General features: G+C 39.4%; 1 protein-coding gene across 1 annotated transcript; it reads right to left on the bottom strand.

The window, feature by feature from the left end:
- Positions 1–2,816: 2,816 nt before the first annotated feature.
- Positions 2,817–20,975, bottom strand: deaf1 (DEAF1 transcription factor). The gene is made up of 13 exons (XM_036576483.1): positions 20,420–20,975; positions 19,474–19,571; positions 18,848–18,977; positions 18,231–18,377; positions 17,798–17,937; positions 17,202–17,267; positions 16,819–16,857; positions 16,593–16,716; positions 14,886–15,014; positions 7,654–7,907; positions 5,583–5,648; positions 4,222–4,311; positions 2,817–3,753 (listed from the first exon to the last, which is right to left on the bottom strand). The coding sequence occupies exons 1-13, from the start codon at positions 20,601–20,603 to the stop codon at positions 3,649–3,651; spliced, it is 1,572 nt and encodes a 523-aa protein (XP_036432376.1). The 5' UTR covers positions 20,604–20,975; the 3' UTR covers positions 2,817–3,648.
- Between the last annotated feature and the right edge of the window lie 189 nt (positions 20,976–21,164).

Genomic DNA, 21,164 nt, shown 5'->3' on the forward strand with positions numbered 1-21,164 from the left:
CTGCTTACTTAGGCCTGTCAGAACATGAGGAGCATGGTCCATTGGTGATGTTTCTCTAGTGCACTTGACTCAGACACTTGCAGCCTCCTCACTCCAGGTGCAGCCAATCAGTCCACATCAGCCTGATGGTCCCTGCTGCACGGTGTGTGCACTTCTTTTAGCTTCAGTGCACTGGCTAAGGGTTAGACATCTGAAAGAGCTGATCTTGAACCAGTGTCATCTTCTGAAGTTTTGAGCATGTGATCACTGTGAGGTACAGCTGAAAAGGGCTCAGCTTAGCCTTCTTTCAGCTGTTAAAGGGTTTTGTAAGTCCGCACATAGACAAAAAAAAACAAAAAAAAACAATGACCCCTGTGACCTCCCTTTTCTGTAAACAAATCAGTCACCTTTCGCTGACTTGAATTTGCTCTTTTGGAGGTGCCACTGTTTTCACCTTAAAAGACAAAAACATGTTCCAGGCATCTCCAAAGGCCAGAAATAAAGTGACCCCAGCTCAGAGTCACTGAGGCGAGGAATTCCTGAAGAAGAAGCGACTGGGCAGCTTTTTGTCCCCCTGCAGAGCCTGGAGGAGCCCACTATGACGACAGCACTTAACCGTACAATGGTAATAGCAGCACAAGTGAAAGAATAGTGAGGGCAGCAGGGAATAAAACCACGCTACAGCATGAAATGTTGCACTGCAACAGGAGTCACAGATGTAACCTGGCGGGATAGTATTGAAGGTGGCTGCCACCTTCAGAACCCCCCACTGGGCTGGTGGAACAGCCTTGATGCTAGAGCAGACAGGAAAAATAAATGGACATGCAAAGAGCTGTGTATGTTTGTGTGTCTGCTCTGCAGAACTTCAATACAGTTGTTCTTGAGAAAGGTCTTAAGAAAAGGTCTACATCAGATTCATGATGTGTTCTTAAACCGCAGAATTATTTGCACCTTTGTGCTCTTAAGTGTGTGTAGATTGTGTTCTTACCTAAGAACAAATCCCAGATAACAAAACACTGGTGAATGTCAGAATCTTTGTGAAAACTTTGTGCAGAACTGGATTTTAAGAAGAACTTTCTTGAGGCCCTTTGTTTTTATGGTTGGTTGTGAGACTTAAGGGAGCTGACCTTGATGAGAGAGAGCGAAAGAGAGTGTGTGTGTGTGTGTGTGTGTGTGTGTGTGTGTGTGTGTGTGTGTGCGCGTGTGTGTGTGTGTGTGAGAGAGAGAGAGAGAGAGAGAGAGAGAGAGAATAAATTATAGTGGGCTCACAAATCACCTGAAGGTAGATTAGACTAGACAACCCTGTACAGTCCCCTGTCACCTACAGCAGGTCCACATCACTGGCTGTTCAAGCACTACTTTGAATGCTAAATCATCATCATCACACAGAGACCGAAGTTTTAGACAAGATCATTCTGACAGCAGGACCTTGGAATAAACTGTTTTTTGGGGTTCACTGCAATTGTAAAGTGTACACCAAAGCCCTTAAAAATACCTGTATGTCTTAGGTCTATCCCCAAGTGTGCCTCCCAATTACTTCCCAAATACTTTTCCTGAACGGTCAAAGAATGCAGCGCAAAAGCCATAGCTTTAACAGTCTGGGAGACTAGAAGCAAATCATTCTATAGATGTCCATACAGAACAGGAGTCACATACTACTGTTGGAACAGCAAATGATAAAAATGTTTAGAAAAAATATGAGTAATAATTTCAGTAGGATTTCACTTTCAGATTATTCTACCATGGCCTTAAATGTATGCAGTTTACAGAGGCTCACAAATAGCTTAAAAAAGAATTTTTGTGAATGCTACACTTACTCAGCGTTTGTTTATAGATGTTTATATAGAGCGTTAGCTGTATGAGACACGTAAATTATGATGTGGAGGATCTCTCTAGCTGTGTGGGATACAGGTTGGAGGTGCAGAGTTCATCAGCTCTGGATTAATGCGGATGAAGCCAGCTGTGTGGCAGTGGATGGCCACCTCAGAGGAAAGCCCAGCTAATCTCTGCAATGTGCAACAGTTATTAAATATTAGTCATTTCAGTAACACCCGTTACCCTGCATGTGTGTTGAAATCTGTAATTACAGGGAATTTATAAGGTCAATTTTGTCTCATATTTATGGTTACCATATAGTTCATATGGTTACCTAAAGACTGTTGAACACTTGAGAAATTTGACATTACAGAATCTACAGTCCTGTGGGATCAAAATATCATTTAGCTCTGCTTGTGAAGGATCCATAAGGAAAGAAGAGCTCAGCCAAGTCTAGAAAAGGATGTGGGCAAGCAATTAGCACTGGCAAGCACTAACTCGCACGGCTTAAGCCCGACTTTGTGAACAAAATCCGAGACACTAATCTGTTTGTATGCGTGCACTAGGGTGCAGCACAGTGGGACAGGTGGAGGTGTACAATTTCAACCCATTACAGAGCCACAAGTGGCAATAAGAGAGTTAAAAAAGGACAGCAATGCTTCACCCCCCTATTGTCACCAGTGATGACTGAACACTAGAACTGAATATGAGGCATGAAAGATTTTTCTGTAGTTTTGTTGATGGCAATATGAGAATCCTTCACGATAATGAAGGGGAACACATTACAAACACACAAGCATACACATTCAAACACAATAATGTAAGTTTAAAACACATTTCTCATTAGAACAAGCAGATTTTTGTAGTGCATGAGCCAATTACAGTACAGTAATTAGGTAATTAATTAAAGAAAAATAATTCTTGAATTTTTTTTTTTATATTGTTTTCTTCATTAATTCCAAATATTGGGATTGTGAAACTGATGAGAGCCCTCCAATAACTGAAGAGTGTCTGTAGATTTATGGTCAAATATAAATAAATTTATTTTACAGCCATACATCAGACATTGCAGTAACAGTAATATTGTGCGTCAGTGGGTGTTTGTTTGTATGAAACAATCATGTATATCATTTTAAGTTTGGTGCCATCACTACAATTTAGTTTGGGTACCTCACTGGAGCACCTGCTGGCATCTTGTAATATTTTACCATTTCAATTAAAATACTATTGAATATGCAACTTCTAGCTAATCAAATTTTTATTTTTCTTTGCTTTTTCTTTCAGGATGAGACAAATTAAATCATGCTAACTGCTCCCTGCTACTGTTCATTCATTGTTAAGCAATATTTTTTTTCCTTCTTTAGGCCCATCAGCCATTAAAATCCCAAATAGGAACTGTTAAATTCAGCATTTTCTCCCGAAAACCAATTCCTTGTTCACTAATCTTGAGAATGCATGCTTGTTTCTGGCTATCCAGCCTATTATTCGATTTGAAGAGATATTCAGAAATGCAGCAGGGGACGTCTTATTAATTAAAAGAGGCAGTATTGCTACTCTGTAGAAGTGGACCGGTAAATAGCCTCTGTTGTAATAGTACCAAAAAACTGGTCGGGCAGTTGCAGTGATGTTCAGTTCAGGCTTTAGAATGCATACTCCAAAAACAGGGCATCATCTCAGCTTTACAGATCCAGTCAGCATATAGAAATAGTTTCGTCCTGTCACTTAAGCGTCTTGGCTGACTTGTCCAACAAATAAAATAAATACCAGTGCTTCACAAAAATACAGCCATCTCAGCCTATATTTGAGTCTTTGTTGTGGCAGAGATGTTTTCTGTGGTTGGACGTTGTACTGGGGTTACGCCTTGACTTTCTCTACCTCCACAGTAGCTATATGAGCCTCATCGTGCATTCCCACACCTACACTCGGCTGAGAGCAGCTGTGCTGGTGATCCTTCCAGTCCTGCAAAGAGATATTTTTAAAGGATAGTCCAACAAATGTGACCAAACAGAATGCTGCCTGCATTGAACTTACTATTTGGTGAATCATTGTGTTTGTATAATGGCAAATTACGAAATTTGGTTGGAAGAAAGAAACATGCTAGTCAGGTGAAGAGGAACATATGTCCTCATTAGGTACTTAAAGACTGTGAGCTACTAACTGTATGATTTTTCTCCAGCTCACAAATGAAAGAGAGTGGATTTACTGCACTGTTATATGTATATCCATTTCAAACTGCTTAATTTGGTATGATCAGCAGTAACCCATAACACTGACTGCCATCTAATCAATTATAAAGTGAACAGTGCTGTGAAGTTACTGCTCTATACCATGGACCAAGGTGGACCAAAGCTGTTCTTTACTTAGCCAAAGAAACAGGTCAAACAGTACTTGGTCACATGAGTCTTTAAAACACTGAATGGAACTCACCTTTTTTTGGCAGAAGCTGGAACAGTAGTGGACTTTGTGGCAGCCAGCACATTCATTTGAAGCCTCACGTCCACAGTTCACACAGGTGTGCTGAAAAGGTGCAAAAATAGTTATAGTTAGAGCTGCATTATGCAAGTTTTGGGGATTTGGAAACCTCTGTGGCAGAAATGTGTAATTGCAAGCAATGTGCAAAAGAACATTCTGACAACATCTCTGACTTTTAAATTACTATTTCAGGGTTTACAGGGTTACTCGCAGCAGCGCATGTACAAAATATTTTAGCATGTTTTTTCCCTCCTGACTCTTACATAGTGCAGCTTTAAACCACTTTTATACACACAGAGCAGACTAGTGGTAGAAAAGAATTTTCTTTCATCGGAATTATGGTTATAAGTTTATTTTCCCTTTTAGGCCTTTCAATTTCATCCAAGACATCAAAAGATCCCAGAGTTATAGAAACAAAAAATGCATTCTGACATCTGGGCCCTGTAAATGAAAGCAACTACAAGATGAGCAAAATCTATAAATCAGCCAAAATATGTTTTTATACAAAAAGTAAAGACTTGATATACTTCTTATTCAGCAAAGCAACAGTTCAATTTGTTTTACAAATTAGGATGACTACTAGTTTTGGATCGGTGCATGATTTAATTATTGTACCAAAATTAATTAATCAACCCAAATAAAACTGAGCAAGAGCTTGGAAATCTGCGAATGGATGGACAAGTTCATTCATAGGCTCTGGTGGCTTTAAACTTTAAACTTGTTTACATATTTCTCTCACCAAGTAAAAGCTGCAGGCAGTGAGGTGACAACACCAGAGGTCAAGCACCAATGCATATATACCCTTGCTCTAAGTGAATGGGCATTGCTTGAGGTCACACACAACTGCTACTGTTGATAGTGCCACATCACGCTCCACTGAACAAGTCCTATAAGCCTTCCAGCTACACCTTTGCACAGAGCAGCAGCATAAGAAGACAAGTTGGGTGTCTACACTGCCATTCCTCTAAATGATTTAGCAGCTACAGCTCCAAATGCACACAGAATATCTCTGTGTCTGGAAAAAAATGCTCTGCCCAAGTGTAGTGAAGAAGCCAGAGCTAGAGACGGTGAATGAGAACAGTCATGCTTCTCTGTGGACTGAGATTTTGAAATCATCTGAGGCAGTAAGCTGGAGTAATTCACAAAGCCATTTCCAGGAATCAAAAACACATCAAGCAAGCCCCAGAAAAGTGTTAACAAACAGAAATAGCGTTAACTAACTTTCACTTAAGATGCCTGCTGTGAGTGTTTATCTGTAACATAGCAGAGTATCTTTACAGCTTGAGAGAGAAAGAGAGAGCAGTACGCCCACTTGCCTTGATGATAATTTCAGTAATCTTCCCCTCTGGGTCATCAGCAAGCGACAGCTGGCTGGGAAAAGACTAAAGTAGAGAAACTTATGATTAGCCTACTTAGTGATGAAACAGCCACTTCATATATATGGACTGGGGAGTGAAGGTACATTTTGAAACTTTAACAATGTTTACATACGACATCAAACTTTTTATTAAAAAAAAGCCAAGAATATCTGGTTCTGCATGATATAGACCTTTTATTGCCCTTTTACTCTATACATACAACCTTCTATGTCTCAGAACGGCTAAAAATGTTTTCTTTCAGACTCTGAACACTTCCATGCTGCTGGACATTTAACTGCACATTAACCGGTTTAGATTTTATATTTCCGACAAGCCGACCTTGAAACTTGTTTATTAGTACAAACACAGTATCAAAACTGATAACATGGAGAGATCTCCATGGTTCTGTCACGCGTGCAGCTGCTCTAACAAATGACAGTCGTTTTGTAGAGGGTATGAACTTCCTGAACAAAGTCAAATCTTCCCACTGAGTGACCAAGGTTAAAGTGCTGTTAACTGCAGGTTGAAATAATGTACAATAAGGCAAATAAGTCAAGCCATTTGTTTTAACCAGACTAAACAGACATATAGTTAAGTCAGACAAATCAAGGACACCTATTAAAAGTGTATCGATAGAACGGGTCTTTCAAGTTTGCCACATAATGACAGATTATGGAGGATGCAGTGGATTGTGCAGTGGGGGGTTTAGCAGCTCAATGACAACAGTTAGAAAGTTTGTTCAGTATCCTGATAAACACTGGTTCAGTGCTATAAATGCATCACAGAATAATAACCTAATGAACTCACTTCCTTTCATTAAATACTACCCATGTGACCATGCAAACTTAGTTGAGTGCAAAACAGAACTCAGGCTACAAGAAAGAACCTCATCATTAACGACAGACAGCTAATTAGTCTTCGCTGTGTGGGCAGGAGGTGTGACCTCTCTGCAGCTATATTTGAGCTGCTTTACAAGGAGAGAACAAGTGACTTTTAGGGGGGAGTTAAATGACTTGTTAAGGTATGTGTTGATGCCATTCAGCTAATATGTTTAAACTTAAAGAAGCATATTTCTCAATATTACTCAAATACTATTTTACAGACCCAGCACTTCTATGTGAATATAGATAAAGGCACTGATCTGGATGCAGTTTCTCTGTTGATCATACACTGATCAGCCATAACATTAAAACCATCTCCTTGTATCTACACTCATATTAATCAGCTCCACTTACCATAGAGGTGCACTCTGTAGTTCTACAATTACTACAACTGTTGTTCTACATACTTTGTTAGCCCCCTTTGACCCTGTTCTTCAATGATGAGGACCCACAAAGGACCACCACAAAGCAGGTGTTTTTTTTTGGGTGGTGGATCATTCTCAGCACTGCAGTGACACTGACGTGGTGGTGGATCATTCTCAGCACTGCAGTGACACTGACGTGGTGGTGGTGTGTTTGTGTGTGTTGCGCTTGTTTGAGTGGATCAGACACAGCAGTGCTGTCGGAGTTCTTGAGCACTGTGTCCACTCACTGTCCACTCTATTAGACACTCCTACCTGGTTGGTCCACCTTGTAGATGTAAAGTCAGAGACGATAGCTCATCTGCTGCTGCAGTTTGTGCTGGTCATCCTCTAGTCCTTCATCCGTGGACACAGGACGTTGGCTGGTTATTTTTGGGAGGTGGACTATTCTGAGTCCAGCAGTGACACTGAGGTGTTTAAAAACTACACTGCTGTGCCTGATCTCATCCAAAAGGGTCTAATAAAGTATGCAGAGAAACAGACGAACTACATTCTGTAATAGCAGAACTACAAAGTGAACCTATATGGTAAGCGGAGCTGATACAATGGACAGTGAGTGTACAAAGAAGGAGAAGGTTTTAAAAGTAACGGCTGTTCGGTGTATAGTACCTGTTTTTGTGCGTGTGGGGAGGGGGTGCTGGATGGTTGAAAAAGGTTAGTTTCTACCTGAAGCAACACATGCAGCAATACAGAGCGTAAAGACAAACACAGAGAAACTATACTCACATCCTTCCTGCTGCAGCTTTTCTCAAGTCCACTGCTGGCCTGCTGGTTGGCCTGGCTGGCTTGCTTGGCCTGGGCGATGAGGGTCTTGAGCTGCTGGACGGTGTTGAGCAGTGTGTTAGCTGTCTCTTCCAGGTAGAGCCAGGTGCGCTGCTCGCTCATCTCCAGGCCATTGACCACTCCGCCTGCCGCAGGAGCTTTGGTCTGCACCACTGTCTGTTGAGGGACCACAGCAAGAGCGGGCAGCGTGGTCAATACTGCAAGAGAAGCAAAATATGTGGAAGATCCAAGTTTAGGATTAGGAACATGGTAATTAACTAACCAAAGACAAAGAATGTGTACATTTATTCCAGTTCCCTAAGCGGCAGTACAAGAATCTCTGTAGGCCATTTATCTCTCAAATGTTGCATTCCCTTGTTGTACAGCACTAACCAGTCAAGAATAAGAAGAACTAAATTATCCCCCAAATTGCTCCTGAGTAGCAGTGTGTACAGTGAAGTGCACAAGCACAGTACAAAGTAATGTACAGTCTCAGACTATAAGAAAAATAAAAAAGTAAACGTGAATTTCAATGTACAAAAAAGGTAGGAGGAGGTTTTTACACATATTGTTTAGATAAAACAATTGATACTGCACCATTATGTCTTTACAAGTTTAGAAGAGAGCACTAACTCCCCAGTTCAGTGAACTTGAGCGAGCACACAGACATAGTTGGCTAGCACTCTTTAAGATCAAAAGCAATCCTTCTCTTCCAGAAAGCATCACAGCCAATTCTACTCTTCTGGACTAAGAGCCACAGATGATTGTGCCAGGATTCAAACTTGTGTCGCTATAGCTAGTTGCACCACTTGGGAGCACACGTTTCCATGCTAAACCTGCAGGCCGAGCTGTGATTAGTCACTGCAGGCCTGTCAGTCAGATATGACCTTGGTGAAAAGATGTGCAATCCTAAATGGGTTCCTCTTTAACCCTGACCCACATTTCAACCAGCCCAGTTTTGTAAAAGAGGACGAAACAAGGATGAATGTGGGCTAGACAAGACCTCACACACTGAAACTGCCCTCACCAGGAGCTCTGGACAAGAAAACAAATTAAAATTGTGAGAAGCTGAAGGTTCTATTACAGCTGTGTGTGTGCCTGAGAAAGTGAGAGAGACCATCTGCTAGAAAAACAGCTGTTCCCACTGATTAATGACAAGTATAACATGTTGAGTAATGTCTCTGCATTTAGGTTTGTGTATAACACACCTGTACTTACAACGCTTTCTAATGCTGGAGCAAGGAGTCAACTACATCCACAAGAATATCTACTGTAATTAAAAGGTCATTTAGGACATGCAAGTATTACAGTCAAGCGGTCCAGCCTCCTTACCAGCTCCTTGTCAACTAAGGCTATCCATAATGACTTGCATTCTAGAAAGAGGGCTGCCCACTCATGAGCAATCTATTGGGCTTTAGCTGCCAGCCTACACATCTTACATAGAGCTTTATCTCCAGACCCTCACAAGAACATGTGCACATTCAACAGAGAACTATCAAAACAGTATAAAGAAAACAGTACAAAAATAAGATATTTAATAATTTACCTTTTGATCTTCATTATTTTCTGGAAATATACTCTAATTCTAAAACTGATACCTGCAACATGTTCCAAAAAAGTTGAGGTAGGAACACTAAGATTAGGAATGCTGTAAAATGTTCCAGAAATGTGCTGTAATCATGCTTGGGTATAAAAGGCACATCCAGTATGTTAGCTCTTTTGAAACTAGTCCTTTATGAGTAAGAGTGGGTCGAGGTTTATCACTCATCACTGTCAAATAATGTGTCCACAGTTTAAAAACATTGTTTCTCAACAATCATTTGCAAGGATTCTATGTATTTCACACTGTATAGTGCAGAATATCATCAAAAGATTAAGAGAATCTGGAGAAATCTCTGTGTGTAAAGGGCAAGGTAAAACCACAAATGAATGCCCATGACTTTTGATCACTCAGATGGCACTGCATTTAAAAACAGACATGCTTCTGTAATGACTATAACCACATGGGTTTGGGAATACTATGGCAAACCTTGGTCAGTAATCACAGTTTGTTGTAGCAGCTACATATGCCAGTTAAGACTCTACTATGCAAAGCAGAAGCCATATATCAATAACATCTAGAAACGCTGCCAACTTCTCTGGGCCAAAGCTCATCTGAGATGTACTGACACAAAGTGGAAATGTGTGCTGTAATCTGATGAGTCCACCTTTCAAAGTGTTTATGGAAATATTTGGTGTCATATTCTCTGGGCCCTAGAGGAAAAGGACAATCCTGTTATCCAGCATCTGTCATGGTATGGGAGTGTGTTTGTGCCAATAGCAATTTGCAAATCTGTGAAAGAACCATTACTGCTGAGGGGACAAAAAAGACAACGTCTTTTTCAGGGACATCCCTGCTTGTATCAAGTCACATTGTGCACATGTTCTTAATGCAACACAGCGGTAAACATGCCACAGTCTGATTTTTTTGGAATCAGACTACCAACTCTCAAAATGGAAGATAAACACTGAGTAAACAGAATGTCACAGACACCTTTTAAATGTAAGGTCATTTTCTATTTGTCCTTAGGTCAAGTTTAAGTTGTTAGCCATGGAATCAGCTAGACGAAGAAAGTGCCCCACAGACATGCTGGCGTACAGAGAAGTAGGCTTGTAGCACAGCCCTACATAAAAATCTCATTCCAAAAGATGTTCAAGTGGATTGAGATCTGGTGACTGCTGAAGACTGATGTGATCATGGAACCATAAATGAAAAATCTACTCTATAAGAGTATTACCTTGAAGGCAGAAATGTTTAGATATACTATAGTATTTAAATGTTGCTCCACATTGCTCTGACCTGTAAAGGGTCCTAGTGTGTCCTGGAAACACAGTCCAGCTAAGTCAGTCCTCTCAATCCATGTGTCAACTGTCTCCAGCCTTCACAATAATCCTTTAACCCTTCTCCTTAGCTTAATTTTAAAAGAAAGTTAAGAAGAAGAAGAAGGAGATGACTGGTCTTGTATGCTTCTCAGTAGATAATCACAACATTGCAGGCTCTCAAACAGACAAATCCCAGCAGAGTTTACAAACATACCTGAAATGTAGCTGTTTAAAGTGGATTTAAGGTGAAATTAATTCAGACTCAACTTGCTTAAAAAATAATTCTGAATTTTGTGTTTTCACAAATATCACAGCAACGCCACAGTGGAGCCTGACGCAGGAACGCTGTCTGCTACTTGTGTCTACAAAACAAAACCCTACAAGCTACATGCTCATCAGTGCTATAACCCTCATGACTTAAGACAAATATGGACAACGTTTGCAAGTGTTCTTCTGTAAAACACAAGGCAGCATAGAACACAAATCTCAAACCTAAATAATAATAATAATAATAATGATGATGATAATAATATATTGTATATATATTGTAATACATTGTATAATATATAACTATATGTGGAAAAGGCATCTGATGTCACCATTTAAGCCTGTAGACAGACAGAGCCAGATTAGTTGACAATTCTTTGTGTGAAGGCAGCTAAAACAGTGCGATCTCATCAATATATGTCAAAGCAGAGACAGAAGACAGAATCTCAGCGCTCGAGGGGGAAATGAGAGAGACTACTTGTCAGTGGAGAGAAAAAAGGAAGCTTACAAATTCCAGAGAAGGACTGCTGTTCTGAGTGCCCTCGGCTCATCTGTCTAATGGACTGATACCCACGAATGCCCAGACATGTAGTGACCTCCAAAATTATCAGGACAGTACAGACAAACTTGTTACTTTTGCTGAAAAAGAGCAGTGTTTGGTTGAAAAAGTCTCCTAATTTTCACTCAGTAAAAATTCCACAGCTATGGAATCAGCCCTCCTCTAAGCAAAGGGAGCGCATTTCGAATACAGTGGTCAGTGCTCGAGTCCTGGAGTGTCTATTTTGGAACTTACGAGTCCTCAGAAAATAAAGCACTTAGTAAAATGTCACTTCCTCCATTTTTATATTTACTATAATTGACCACTGAAAAATCTCCTTCAACTGAATATCCACCAAGCTATTTTATTTAGACAGCTGTGGGCTATTACAGACATTTGTCCACAGTTATTTGCCACAGAAAATGTGCCTGCGTAGCCTGTTATTATGATGACAGGCCACGAGTGAAAGTCACATTAAGGGGAAAAACATAAACATTAATTCATTACTTATGTTCTTTTAAAAATATGCCAAAATGCCTTTTTGTGAGACACTAACAGCTGACTAAGAGATACAAAAAAGAGCAGTTATGAACTGAGGATGGACGAGCTGCTGTCAAGCACCTAAATGTAACCCGCAATTACTGCCATCAGGATGTGACTGACCGCCTTATTTACTCTGCCAGCTGGGGAGACTCAGCTCCAGCTTTCAAATCAGGGAGCCGAAATCAACAAATCTCTGCTCTAACGAGAGAAGGGCACACGTGTCTGCAGTTCTACAGGACCTGAGTGGTCTCAGATGGTGAACGGTTCCAGACACGTTTGCTCACTTGCTAGACCTAATTTAGCATAAATGTGATAGGGAGAAAAATGCAGGTTTTAGGGATGCACAGTAATTGGATGATACAGGAATTCTGGGCTGATGCTGACAGGGCTGGCTCTAGTCTTTTGAGGGCCTTAAGCAGGATTTTTAATGCGGGGGCTTCGCATCTTGCTAGTGGATGTACTACAAAATTATATTTAACTAATAACAATGACTACTACAAGCTAAAATTGTCTTAATAATCTATCTAAATTATTTAAATTTAGAACTGGTTCATTTGTATTCATTTTTAATGTGACCATTGTGTTTCAAGATTATTGACATTCATTACTAATTTTAGCAAAGTCAAAGAATCTGTGCTTACTTTAAGTTACTGATTTGTCCCATTGAATGTCTCTGAGGCATTCTGGGACAATGTGCAGAGCAGAGATGAAAGTTCAGCAAGAACAGCACGTTACGAGCATAAAAAATGCTTCAGAAAACATGTGAATATGGCTTCATAATGACTCCTTCAAAAAGCCAATTGTTAGCACTTAAATCTGTGACCATAAAATGCAACCAGATGACAAACTGTTAGTTGAACATCACTGTTTGCTCCGAACAGACTCACTTCAACTGGTGTACACTTTATATTCTCTTCATAACAGTCTATGTTTTGAGCAGGTCAACAGAAAGCTAATCAGCTAACAGGCTAATGCTACAATAATAAAAGATAAACTTCAAAGTTAAGCCTTCACAGAAGGAGCTACTTCAAAACTGAGACATACAAAGTAAAGAATGTCACTTGTACGCCTGTTATGTGCTTAAAATGTCTGCATTTAAACTAGAGCTGACATGAAAATCCAATATAGCGCTGAGCTAACACTGCTAGCTTGACGCTAACATACCATGGTGAACATACAAGGAGCAGTAAAAATTTGATTTCTCCATTAGACATTGCTATGTAATAACATTGTTTTAAGGTTTTCTGCCTACAAGTTACCTGACTCTCAGTGTCAACACAATTAAAAAGTTGAAATTAAATAACTTCAATAGTGTGAGTAATTTGTAGTAGGCTATAAATACAACCCTGTAACTGAAGTGTTTTTCTGACACAGGTTCAGGTTTCTGTTGACTGATTGATTACAAGCATCAGCACACAAGCATGTGAGCATCCCAACAATAAATATTGTTTACATTTCTGTAATGGTAGAACATCGAAAGCATTTTATGTAAAACATTTGCAAAACCCAGAAAAAGCACCCCCCCACCACCTTTTCGTCAGCATAATATGTATGAGCAGTCAATGCTGGCCATGGCGTCCAAATCAATATATCAAGAAAAAGTCAGATTGATTGGAGATCCACATGAATCAATAAGTTATCTCTGAGTCCCGATTGTGTATTATTCCCCATGATAACATATCCAGAAATCTATAATTGCCTTGTAAATATTGCATCAGCATACACATCGCAGGAGAGAAAAGCATAGATTGCTTTTTATAACTGATGTTATTTAGTCTGTGGAAGGGTGAGCCATATTTTGTCTTTTCTACCATCAACTACATCATCAAACATTACCGTGAAGGTAAAAGTGAGTAATAGCTATGTATGTATGTTTGATAGGGCCAATTGGTGTTATCCTGATGTAGTGAGAATCCACTCAAAAATGTCGCACCTATGCCACAAGTTTATGAAAAAACAAATTTGGGGGCTATGGAGCTTTTGTGCAATGTCATAGTTTGTAAATGCTTGATCTTTTTTTTTTTTTTTAAGAAAAATGCACTCATTTTCTGAACACAGAACAGCATAAAATATTTTAACACTGCTGTTATATTTTTAGTACTTTAGAACTTTAGTTATAGGACTTACTACCAGTGCCTTATGTACATTCATGATGTCAGTAAAATAGTTTACTCAGCCAATCTGAGTGAACAAATCAGCACTCAGTAGCAGTAATGCTGGCGCCCCACTGTCCAAAACCAGTGTGCTATAGAAAATTGTAAAGATACCGGTAGGTTTTCTTTAATTTTTTTTAATAGAATACATTCTTCAGCACTCCAAAATTAAAGGAAGGACCAAATTTATTTTTTTATTTCTTGTCATTTATCTGCATTCAACCCATCAGTGCACTCTAAAAAGCCTGTCTAAGTTAAACCTGCTTCATCAGACAGACCCCAGATCGGCGACTATTTGTTGTTTAACTACAAGCCAAAACAAACAGTACAACAATAAAAAATAAATAAATAAATAAAAGTTTTTCTCTTAATTTCTTTTCCATTCTTTTCCATGAAAATGTGTAATATTATTATGAAAAAATGTAAGTATAAATCAAGGACAACGATTTCTGCGACTGTGTAAACAGACGCCTGTTTAACTTGAAATTAGTCTGAAAAGTCAGGTGGCATATATGCAGATATAAAAATGATTAAAAAAATAATTTTTGGGAACCCTATTTTTGGGAACCATTATTTATTATTTATTTGCAAATGCAGTAGAGTAAAAAAATGCTGACATTTTTGCACAGTAGTCCAGTGTCACCTTAACATTCTGCTCTTTAGAGTGCAGTAAATGCTTAATTGGTCAATCCTAATCTGTCTGATGGCAATATTTTTTTAAAGCAAATATTTGCTGATACCGGTATGATTTTGATTTTATCATGCATCCCTAACACTTTCTATGTATGTAAACATGTGTGGGGGAAGTGTGAGTGAAAGCGCCTGTGACCTACCTGCCGTACTGCTGAAGACATCTGAAGGCGTGGGGCTCTCAGAGATGATGGCCGTTGTGTCTGCTGTTCCTGTCCGGTCGAAGGTGAGTGTGCCTGAGGTGGTGAGCTGACCTGATGGGGACACTGTGACTGTGGATAGACATGAGTGCAATGGTGAACAACCTTTTGCTTTGACTACAAAACAGTGTGCTAAATTGAAATAAATGGCCAATTACTTCGGTGGTAGCTAACTAAAAGGCCTCGTCTCACGGGGCGAGATGTTTAAACAGTCAAATATGTTAATAAGCTCTTATTTAGAGAAGACAACAGGGTCTAATGTTGCTTCAGGCTTGTGTTTAATGATTGTTTTAACCTCAACATTTGTTCTTATTTGACAAAACAACTGCAGCTTTGTTTTTTCCTGATTGAATCGACCCAGTTCAGCACTTCTCCTATGCCAGAGGATATTACTCACAACAGCACAGACCATAAAAACTCACAAAACAACTGTTGCTCATCCTTCAGTGGCTGTCAGATTAACTGGAGTTCCACTTTCATACAAGCAGCATTGTTTAATAGGGGAGTAAAAGTGATTAAATTCATTGTGACTTATCAAATAGTAGGTGATGTTCAACTGCATTGATTTTGAAACTGATTATAACTGATAATGAGTATGCATTAAATAAATCAAATAATTGAGTATGCATTAACTTTTGGCTAAAACAAAATGTTCAGGCTATTTTCAAACAAAAAAAAATTAACATTAAGGTAATGTGTTATTTTTCCTGTCTAATTCCACCACTGTGTAAATAATTCACAATTGTGTATTCAGTATTTTTAAATAATTCTGCAACAAAAAATAATCTAATAAAAACAAGCAAAATTAGACTTCATGATGCAGCAAAACTAGAGATACACTGATATGGGAATTGTGGTGCCGATACTCAATATTTTTATGCACACATCTGATGACGATATATAAACATTTATAAAGCGTAGACAATGAGACTAGATCTACCTGGATCATTTATAATTATTATTAAAAAAATTGTAAGTATAAACTCAGGTTAAAGGACAAAAGTTTCTGCGAATGTCTATATAGATGCCTGTTTAACTTGAAATTAGTCTGAAAAGTCAGGAGGCACAACCACATAGGTCAAATGGTGCAACCAGACCAGCACAGTTTTAATAACTGAAACAGGCAAATAAAAGCTTTGATAACACCAACTACATTTAAGACATATAATGCACATAGATATAAATCCAAATATATATGCAGATACAAAACAGGGAAATATAACAATTATTTCTGTAGGTTTGCAAACATAGTAAAATAAATAAAATGCTGATGTTTTAGAACAGCAGCTCAGCGTCACCTAAACATTCTGCTTTTCCAGAGGAGAATAAACACATCACCAAATGTCAATTTTAAATAGTTGTCAAATCTATCTGCCCAATGCTGATATATTTTTTAAAAGTAAATTATCAGCCAAAATCAGTATGATTCCAATTTGATTCCAACTGTCATCCTGCATCCCTAATTACATTCCCTAAAGTATCATAATCAAATATAATTATATCCCTGCTGCATAAATGAGGGTTTCAGTAAAAGAATAAGTTATAACCCCCTAAATATTCACTGATTAACTGAGATCTCAGAGAGAAGGGACAGAGTGTACTGATGTGAGGGAGGTATCGCTGCAATAGTAACTGTAGTAAAACACTCACAGGCAGCCCCGGGTGCTAGAGTGATGTTCTTAAGAGGTTGTGGCTCTTTCTTCTCTGGAGAAGCCGGATGATCGCTCTCTTTCTTCCGTCTCTTGTATGGGACGAAGAGTCTCACAGGGCCAGTCTGTATGAGGAGGCAGATACAACATCAGACTGAACCACCATTGGCAAGAAAACCACGTGCTGAAGCAAGCATATTTCAGAAAAGGGAACAACTTCACTTTACCATAGATATACTGTCTCCTCCAAAGGATCCATCCTTGTTCTGAATGAGGGTTATACAGAGAGTGCAAGAATTAAAAGCAGAGTGAGGGCCTTCAAATGACTGAAAGTACAGATCTAGAAGTCTAGATGTACACCATTAACGCCCAATGTCATTGGCCTAAGATCAACTGAGACACAGAACTCAAGAGAGCCCAAACTTTGCTGGCCTTTTGCCTCTTACGATTTTGATAATTTAAACTGTGGTGTCCCAGCTCTGCCCTGGAGAGCCATAGAGCTGCAGTGTTTATTTTCCCTGCTCTAAAGGCAAAAAATACTACGTCCTGCTGCAGTGTTTAGTTTTTAATTTTAACTACTGAACAAAAAGGTAAGGGGCATTTGACTAACCACAGTTAGATCATCACAGCAGGCCGCGCATGTACAGGATGCAGCGTGCGGGTTGAGGATGCGCTCCTGTAAAAAACAACCAATGCACAAATCACAAACATCCCGAAACACAGTGGCTCTGAAATTCTACACAAAATAAATTTTATCAAAACATAAGATCCTATGTAAAGAATTATTTTAAGTACAGTCATGCAAAAGTTTGGGTGCCCCTGCACAAATGACAAATGTTGATTTTCTAAGTGTACATTTTAATACACAGTTACCGTTATTTGTTGAATATATATATATAATGGAAAAAAATAAAATAAAACGTAAAATGTGGCCTGTGGAAAAGTTATGGCACATTTTAGATTTTATTTTTTACCAATATGTTAAACTCAGCAACTAAATAGAATTTGTGTAATAAAATGTCATCTTTAAGTGTGTTCTCTGTGGAGGGTGTGTTAACTTATTTTAACTTGGAAAACCAACAAAGCATGTTATTTGACCAGGGGTGATCAAACTTTTGCACAAATGTAGTTTCTTTCTACGGACTCTGTAACTGAGATAATGTGTGTGTGTGTGTGTGTGTGTGAGAACATTTTGCACAATCTGACCTGTATAAGACACTGCAGAGGTCGCCCTGCATAGCGAATGCTCCTCTTCCAGTCCTTACTGCTGGCCCTTCCAGCCAGCCCTTCAAACTCCGTGGGAGTATACCAGTTATTGTTGTGTTTGATGCAGTGTCCTTTGCCCCCTGAGAGCAATACATACATTTTCAAACACAGGCCTGAATAACATTCAGAGCTACAGACAGGTTGAATGAGTCCTATAAGGTCATGTACCAGCGTGTGACTTTGGTGGAATCCCTGCTCAAGCAGCTGTTCACCACTTAATTACCAACTTTAGTAGGAATGTTTGAGCAGTAAATCACCAAACTGTGCTGGACTGCGGCCCACCAGGACCAGAACTAGATATATGGACCATTAGGTCTACAAAACTGTGACTGGAGTGAACAGTGCACTGGTGACCCCTAGTGGGCAGACCCACCTGATCCCAGTCTGTTTTTGTAGAGAATACCACTGGTGTTCCTGCAGCGCACTGGGAGCTCATTGTCATACACAGATGGATCCCAGTTATATTTGGACACATCTTTCTCATGGCTTGGAGTCAGCGGGGTAGAAGGAGTTTGAGGGCCTATAATGGAGTGAAAAGTACAAATCGAGAGCTTTTAAGTTTTAATTAATAAGAACAGTATAAGAACATGGACTTGCTGCATAACAAAAGCAATTATAATATTAATTAAACTATGACAGCAGATTCTTAGCAATAAATATTACACACTTATTTAATTCAATTCAATCTGTATAAAGCTTTTTACAATCAAGATAGTCACAAAGTAGTTTTGCAGGGACTGGATCAGAACCCAGACCTAGGAACTGTTAATGTTAAGGTGGAGACATCACAGTTAATGATTGATTAGAGTAGTTAAAATGAATTGTGAACTTTGTTAATGTTAATACTTAATATGATATCCAAATAATAATGGCATGTGGGAGTTGTCAGATTATACTGATTGAGGCACTGCTCTAGCTTATCTACCTAAAATACTGTTTCTAATGCTAATTGTGGATGGATTGGTTCCAGATCTGTACTACTACACATACCTGGAGTCATGGGTGCAGTGGTGGCTTTCAGGCCGGTCGCGTCCACTATACTGCCATCTGTGTGCACAACGATCAGAGTGGCCTTTTGGGTGCTGAGACTGTCCCCAATCTGCAGAGTCGTCCGACCCGTCTGTACACACCAAATGTAACAGTGAGACACAAACATGGTACACATCTTAATTTCCAGAAATTCAATATAATCTATAATTGAAATCCACCAATAGCAGACTGGACTGATAACAGTATCACTAAAATGTTCCTCCAGTACAAGCAAATCAAATATGCATATTTGTTCTAAACTGATTCTGTTACATGCTCGGGATGCTGGGAAAACTGTGTTCAGGCAGATCATTTCATAAGCATTTCATATGGCAAAAATGAAGCACTTGTATAAGGCACTGTAGAGGTCGCCCCACAATGAAACATCCACACACGTAGTGTTTACAATTGTTCAGTAATTACACTGGAACCATCTGGTATCAAAAGGCACTTGAAATTGGCCCTGATTGTGAGAAAATGGCAATACACACATCCCTAGAGATTCCAAATGTCTGGAATTAACAAAGCCAAGGAAAAGAGCCAATTCCAAACAACTAAACATTTTCAAGCAAACCTTAAATACTCACAAGCACATGCTCAGGGATGGAGGCTGCTGTGGCGACAGATGTTGAGAAAACATTGTCATCTGCAGTCTGGACGCCGCCAACAGTGACTGTGGTCACCTCTGCAAAGAGATTCAGGAGACGGATCAATAGATGGATAAACAGCTAGATAACCAACTCTGTAAATCACATTCTATAGAAAAGCATGTAAACTTGTTTAGAGCCACAAACCTACACCAGATTTAGAATATAGCCCCACTGATTCTCAAAGACTAAAATTACTTCTCAAAAATATTTATTTTCTTATGACAGGAAATTATTTCTGAAGAACTGTGTTAAGAATGAGGAGTTTTATTCCAAAATGCTGTATATCCTTTTGTAACAATTTTGGATATAACAAGTTTTTAAAAACAATAACAGTCGGTTTATAATGGAAAACTCATGTTTAGTCTTCTAATAAAGCTAGTATTCACCAAAATATATTTCTTGTATGCGTAAAGACAAGTTGCAACGACCTATATAATAAAATAAAGAAAAAGAAAATTCCTGAAAGTGGTCTGTAATGCATTTTGGAAAGAAATGTCTATTCTAAGGGTTCGCAGTAATCATAGTCCATTATGAATCAACGATGAGAAAGTTGTCAATGAACAATTCACAAGTAAACAAACCATTTCTCATTCACCCAGTATTAGCCAGCTCTTTTTTAAAGAAACTCCCTTGAGAAAGCGATTCTGCCTGGAGTTTGGCCAGATTTAGTGGCGAGTTGTCAGTTGTGAATTGTGACAGTGGGCTGGTGCAGAGCTCCGACTGATGATGAAGACACGTTAGGAAACAGTTATCATTAGCCAGCGTTGTTGCCTCGCAGCAGGTTTGTTTAGCGCAGAGCTGCTAGCTAGCATGGTTCACTGGATAAACACACACTGTCTGCGGCGTTACTAGCCGTGGCTCCGCTACTGAGCTACACACCGACCTGCAAACGCCGTTTCGGCGTCGTCTGGGTTCGGCAGGGACTCGGCAATGTCGATGTTTCCCGCTTCCCCCATCACAGTCATCGTGGGCACTTCGGCCTCCGATTCAGTCTCCGATTCCGCCCCCTCCTTCTCCGCCGCTTCGGCTGAGCCGAGCTGCTTCGCCGCCGGCTCGCTCTCGTCCATCGACGCTGCACGACTGGAGCCGAATATGGCCGAGAGAATCCGGTCAGGGGACCGCCTATATGACGCCTAAATATCACACTAACGCTAAATAAATTAATGTAAAAAACTTCAAACCGATAGAAAACGATGGATTATTCTATGGATAATGCTTTTACATTAGCATTTAAACACAAACGGCAGGCAATGGCGCCCTACTTTCTTTATGCGGGACAGATAAACACACAGGAAGGTGACACGGCGGAAATTACCGAAAGAAAACGACGTAACACGAAATGGCGGTGCACACTGGACTTACAGCTGGGACCAGTCGTTTGGCTTGCGTGAACGTTGTATGCCACAGAAATACAAAATGTCCTAAATGTATTTCACGGTCGTGTTTTATTCACAGCAGTGTGCTAGGAAAAAAGTGTTGTATAAATACAGACTAAAAGACAGTACAGTATATTTTGTAGTTCATTAATTATGACTTGTGATATCCTAAAATGACAAGAAAAACCAGTAAAACACCTCAAAATTTTATTTCTTTTCATTCTCACTTTTACGTTTGGTTTACTACTAAAA

Source organism: Colossoma macropomum, unplaced genomic scaffold (genome assembly GCF_904425465.1).
Source record: "Colossoma macropomum unplaced genomic scaffold, Colossoma_macropomum, whole genome shotgun sequence".
Classification (NCBI taxonomy): Eukaryota; Metazoa; Chordata; class Actinopteri; order Characiformes; family Serrasalmidae; genus Colossoma; species Colossoma macropomum.